At 40.0% G+C, this 6,001-nt stretch overlaps 1 protein-coding gene across 1 annotated transcript; it reads right to left on the bottom strand.

Annotated features, from left to right (window-relative positions):
* Window positions 1-233: 233 nt before the first annotated feature.
* On the bottom strand, window positions 234-4,309 carry LOC149502613 (uncharacterized). Its single transcript, XM_089728634.1, has 2 exons — window positions 3,582-4,309; window positions 234-445 (listed from the first exon to the last, which is right to left on the bottom strand). Exons 1-2 carry the CDS (start codon window positions 4,045-4,047, stop codon window positions 354-356), a joined length of 558 nt encoding a protein of 185 aa, XP_089584760.1. The 5' UTR covers window positions 4,048-4,309; the 3' UTR covers window positions 234-353.
* Between the last annotated feature and the right edge of the window lie 1,692 nt (window positions 4,310-6,001).

Below are 6,001 nucleotides of genomic sequence, written 5' to 3'. Positions count from 1 at the left end.
TTGTGAAAAAAGTCTAAAAAATGGAACATATGGGATTCGATACTGCGTCCGCTGTCGAGACAGCCTAAGGCGTTTTGTAGGTCGATCGCAAATCTTGATACATGATATAATAATTATAACTTTAACTGCAGCCAAATAGACGATAGACAGTCAGACAGAAGATCTAGAATTTACCGCCTATTGTACTGATTACCATTGTGTTGCAAATGATGTGGCAATAAAAACCAGCAGCGTAACGACAAGTTCTTTTATTTGTGCAAGAATGCAGAAAAGTAGTTAGAAATGGCTGGCATGGCTTGTTTTATTAACACTATCCCCCCTTCGTTGGCTTTGGCTGGCGGCGGTGGCGGTGGCTATGGCGGAAGGGGGCGTGTTAATATGGCTTGGCGGCTTGGCTGGCGGCAGGGCATGACAGCTGACGTCACGTCCGTTACATTCGGCCATCCTGCAACAATTGCTCCCGCAATGGGGAACACACAAAAACATTTAGTTCTCAAATAAATCAATAAGGTCTTCAGTTTCGAGCTGCTCATCGGAACTACTAGCGCTATCGGACACATGGGCTATACTTTTATAGGGCTTTAATGAATCTGTTGATACCAGGCCAGTGAAGTTTTTATAACTTCGTAAACCTTTTAGATATACTTCTAATTCGATAACAATTGTTACCTACTACTTTAGTTACTACATACGGACCTGAGTACAAATCGTCTAATTTGGTATTAATCCTAGCGGCGCTACTAACCAGTTGGCGCCTGTCTCTATGATACAAAATGCCTTTTCTTATAAACATGAGCTTTTTTTTTATATTAATGTTGTGTGTACTCGCTTGTTTTATCCTAGCTGCAGCTATCTTACGCCGTGCGTCAACAGTTTCTGGTTCGAGACCAGGAATCGAAACATCACATATTGACCTACCAGAGCGCGCAAAGATTAAATCACAAGGCTTGTAGCCGCTGTTACTTTTAATTGTGTTGTTTGTGCCTCAATTAATGGAGTTCACTAAATTATTTGAAGCTTCACTAGGATCAGTTGCCCGCAACACAAAATTGTATGTTTAGTTTGTTCAACCTGGCCAATTAGCGCGCGGACAAGCAATACCGTTTAACGTATGCCTAAACTGTTTATCTTCTGATATATTTTTTTAAAGTACCTACTCGTAAAAGCTTTCCCGTAGTCTGTCACCACGTGATTCGGGTATCTGGACAAACCCTATTAATATATTTTTCAATGCACGAATGGTCCCGATTAAATTTACAGTACGCGTTAGTTCAGCTATCACAAATTTAGACAACGCATCTTTCATTACGATCATGTACTGGTTGGTGCCCTTTAGATGTCCTACAGAAGGGCATCATGTTATATATTTGTACCATGCGCATAGTATCAGATGGTTTAGAGATCGGATATAGACAGTCTTCTTTTTTTTAACATAGTTATCCTTCTCATGTGTACAATAAAGACATGCTGCCACGTATTTCCTAATAAAGCGTGTCATTTTAAGAAACCAATATTGGCTTTTAATCAGAGCTAAACGATGATTTAGATCCACGTGACAAATGTCGTCATAGTGCATTTGTACAATTTTCCATTTAGCCGAAGGGACTGCGAGTCTATTTCCCTTAAAAAATTTTCGAACTAGTTCATTCATAATTATCTTTAACATCAGCGCGACTTCGTCCGCGTGGAATATAGTTCACAAAGAATGCTTTATTTTAGTACAAATTGATTAGCATAAAAAAAACGTTATAGTGAGCCAACCTTAACATATGCTATCGCGGACATTTTTTTTTTAGATCTTTTAAAGGGGTACAATTCTGTCACATTATTTTAGCGAAACTTTAACAGTTTCTGCAGCGCACTCACCGGAAGCTCTCAAAAGGGAAAATAACCCGATTTTGAAACATTACTTACTGGTACTTCGCTTGTATTGGTCTTAGCTGACCCAGTGATGGTCTTAGCGGTGCTAGCGTTATATAGCCTATAACCTTTCTCAATAAATGGGTTATTTAACACTGAAAGAATTTTTCAAATCGGACCAGCAGTTCTTGAGATTAGCGCGTTCAAACAAACAAACTCTTCAGCTTTATAATGTTAGTATAGATTGCTTTATAATCGAACTAAGCTTTTCGTCCTGACATTGCACAGTACAGAATCAATCAGTAACTAAGACGATTCACGTTCATCATGTCAACAGGATGCCTATTAAGCGCGTCTACAAATTTTCCATACGTTCACCAGGTCTATACTCAACACTAATGTCATAATCTTCTTTCAAAACTCACCATCGCGCAATGCATGGTATAATGTCGCGTTTGGTAAGCGTAGCACAAACCACAGTACAATCAGTTTCTACTATATCATGTTTACCTACTTCATAAACACGGAACCTACGTAGCGATTGTATGACCGCCAGGTTATGAGCTCTTAACTATGATACACATTCTTCCTTCCTAGTAACCCGGCTAAAATAGTATAACAGGCCGCAGTGAGTTGTCAGTTTGTTTTTGTAATAGTATACCAGAAATTCCTAAGTTACACGCATCGGTTTGTATTTCTGTAGGAAGCATAGGATTATACAGAGCTAGCACAGGTTTGAAACGTAAGCTGTTTTTCAGTTGTTCGAAATTCGCGTTTTGTTCACGGCCCCACACCCATGATTTATCTTTTTTTTTTTTTAAACCAATAAACTGTCGCACACTATAAGCATTATTTGGCACAGGACACTGCGAAACGGCCGTCAATTTTTGTTGCACCCGGCTGTATACCGTCTGAAGATATTTCATGACCTAATAAGTGACTTGTTCCTCCAAGAATGAGCATTTACTCATATTTAATTTTAAGTCTCCACCATAAAATTTCCCAAGTACTTTCTCAATAATTATTGAACCCGATTTTATACCAACTGAGGGTAGATGTAAATCGTTTAAAATTGCTAGTATCTCGATTTGACCTACATTTATTTTTACCCATTTCTTTTCTACCCACAGACTCAATTATTTTATTTATTAAACGCATTTAACTACCCCACCTAGTGGAATAAGGTGGAGATAAAGAAGAAACGCATGAATACAGATGGCGCATTTGCTAAACCAAAAGGAATTCTAGTGTACTAGAAATAATGACCTTGCGGTGTAATGAAAGCAGTTGTGTGTCTGGCACAATGCTCAATTGATGGTAGCCCTGGGCTAAATCTAAACTCGTGCAGTACTGTTCGGTGGATACTTTTATATTTTACCATAGCGTTTAACGCACGATAATCAACGCATAGCCTACTGTCGCCGTTCTTTTTCTTAATAAGACCACTGGTGAAGCATGACTAGATTCAGATTATTTTATAATGCCGATGTCTAAAAGTGGCGATACACGGGCTGATCACTAGTAAGCTTAATTTGCATTTGAACTAAATTGGCAATACCTAAATCATGTGTATTCGTAGCAAAGCAATGCTTATACTGTATTTTTTTTAATCTGAATGACTCCTAATATTTAATGGCTCCTTTTAATTTTTTTTTATTTCTACCCACAAATCTCGAAATATTTGTAATGGCATGGCTATGGCAAGTAGAAATGCAACACACCTGGCTGTTTGGCTGTGGCTCCTCGCAGCTGTTGGCCCTCAGCAGGACCTCGCCCGGCGGCCACAGGATGGTCTCCGAGCCCATGTTGATGTCTTTGATGTAGCTGTCTTCGCCGTTCAGCAGCGTCGCAGGCAGGGAGAAGGAAGCTCGTAGCCGTGAATCTCGTGAAGCGCCGTGAAGCTCGTAGTGCCGCAGTGGAGTAACCACGTTGCTGCTCTTTTAGTTTCCCTCTACGTGAACCAGAATGATGGAAGGACAGGGCGGCAGGCGCTTTTGGTCCGACTACGTCGAAGTCCCTTTGATTTGATTGTTCCAGGTTCTTCATCCTGTAGCTCAAGTATCGCCTTGTGGACCTCTTTCTGAAGCAATTTTTCAACACTTTCCTCGCCAGTGAAATAGGAGCTTCATCTTCTTCAAACTTGTCAGAAGACCGAGACATCTGAGCGTGTATATGACGTTGTTTCATTTCTTTATCCCACTTCTGATTGTTGCAAATGATGTGGCAATAAAAACCAGCAGCGTAACGACAAGTTCTTTTATTTGTGCAAGAATGCAGAAAAGTAGTTAGAAATGGCTGGCATGGCTTGTTTTATTAACACTATCCCCCCTTCGTTGGCTTTGGCTGGCGGCGGTGGCGGTGGCTATGGCGGAAGGGGGCGTGTTAATATGGCTTGGCGGCTTGGCTGGCGGCAGGGCATGACAGCTGACGTCACGTCCGTTACAATTGTTTGTTGACTGACATTCAATGCTAACCATACTTAGTGTGCAAAGATGGATAATCTATCTATCTCTCTCTCTCTCTCTCTCTCTCTCTCTCTCTCTCTCTCTCTCTCTTTATAAATGAAATAATAAATGAAACAATGCATAAATAAACAAACTCTATATATGAAATTAATAAGTCTTAAGACATCTTTTAGAACAGATTTTAATTACTCTAATCGAATAAAGCGAAATAAAAGGTTATGATGTTTTCATTAGTATACGGAGTACACGTCGCATAGACATATCGGCTTCATAAATTTCTAACCCGGTATGCGTGTAATACCCGTATGTTAACACACTTTACGTTATTACACATGACCCAGTCACGAACCTGCGAATTCTTGAATAAGCATGATCTTGAAAGTCGATGCTACTTGGGCCGCAGACTGTAATAAATAATGGGTTGTAGCGGTAAAATTCTCACAGTATGCGTTACTGCGTACATTTAGAGGTCACACTGCAGCTCGCAAATCTTGGAAATAAATATGCTTTCTAGATTTTCAAACAAGTTTTTTTTTTATCTAATAACGATCTAAGTTTAGTTTTGATACATCTATCAAGTCTCAAAACCATTTGTTCCGTGTTTAATCACACAGTAGTGACAGCACGACAGAATCACACATGTTTTGATTTTTTTTTGTTGGCAAAAACACAAATATTTTTCGGAAATCCATTAAAAAGCTCAACAATAAATCATGTTGCATCTGCCGTTGGTATGTCGTTCTTTTTAAAAACCTTTTGTTTTCAATACACGTATAGACTCGGAGTATATTCACAGATCATATATCTTCGTGTATTTTTGTAATTCATTATTTTGTTTTGACCAATTCTGTTACATTACATGAACTAGGTGTTTTTTTATTTAAAAAAAAACAATACTTAAAGTACTCTTAAGGCAACCTTGAAACAGCACAGCTGAAAATATAGAGAAACGTAACTCCCAGCTCTTGATTGGTTTAAAATAATTGATAGGATGTTGAAAACACCAGTTTATATTTTCTCTCAGGAATTCGCAGCCATTTACTGAAAAAGTTTTACTAACTCACAGTATTCTCTATTTCTTGTTACGGTAGGAAGTGGCTTGGCTCTGCCCCTGGCATTTCTGACGTCCAGGGGCGACAGTAATCCCTCAGCATCAGGTGGGGTCTATGCTCGTCTACCTACCCGGACAATAAAAATAAATCAAGAATACCTACTGACGAAACAAGATTATTCCAAATCTTCAAACCGCTTTTTTTTCCGAACTAAGTTACGAGAGGCCATTTCAGCTCACGGGGTCAAACCTGACGACGTTGCTAACACGAACCCCAGCAAGAGCCGTGCTTCGCAGAACCTACTACCGGATCTGAAATGCGACCCACTGAGAAGATCCGATTAGAACCTCAGTGGACTGTGTCTGAGGGTTAATTTACTCGTCGAGTCCTTCGTCACAAGCGACGGGTTCGACGAGAACGATGACTGGTTCTTAAGGTACCTAAAAGCACCTTTAGTGGATCGGGAGGATCCGAAATTACGTGTTTGGGGCGACGTCGACTGCTTTCCATTCTGTCCGCAGGATCGAGAATGTCTTCAAACCATTGCGCGTTACTGATTCGCGGTACAAATGAGTAGGAAATAGGTCGGTGGTACCGTAGTACGAGTCAGTACGGTCGTAAGAG

Source organism: Bombyx mandarina, chromosome 07, assembly GCF_030267445.1.
Source record: "Bombyx mandarina strain Sakado chromosome 07, ASM3026744v2".
In the NCBI taxonomy this organism is placed as follows: domain Eukaryota; kingdom Metazoa; phylum Arthropoda; class Insecta; order Lepidoptera; family Bombycidae; genus Bombyx; species Bombyx mandarina.
Note: the sequence above shows the minus strand (reverse complement) of the source record. Positions and strands in the feature narration are given on the sequence as shown.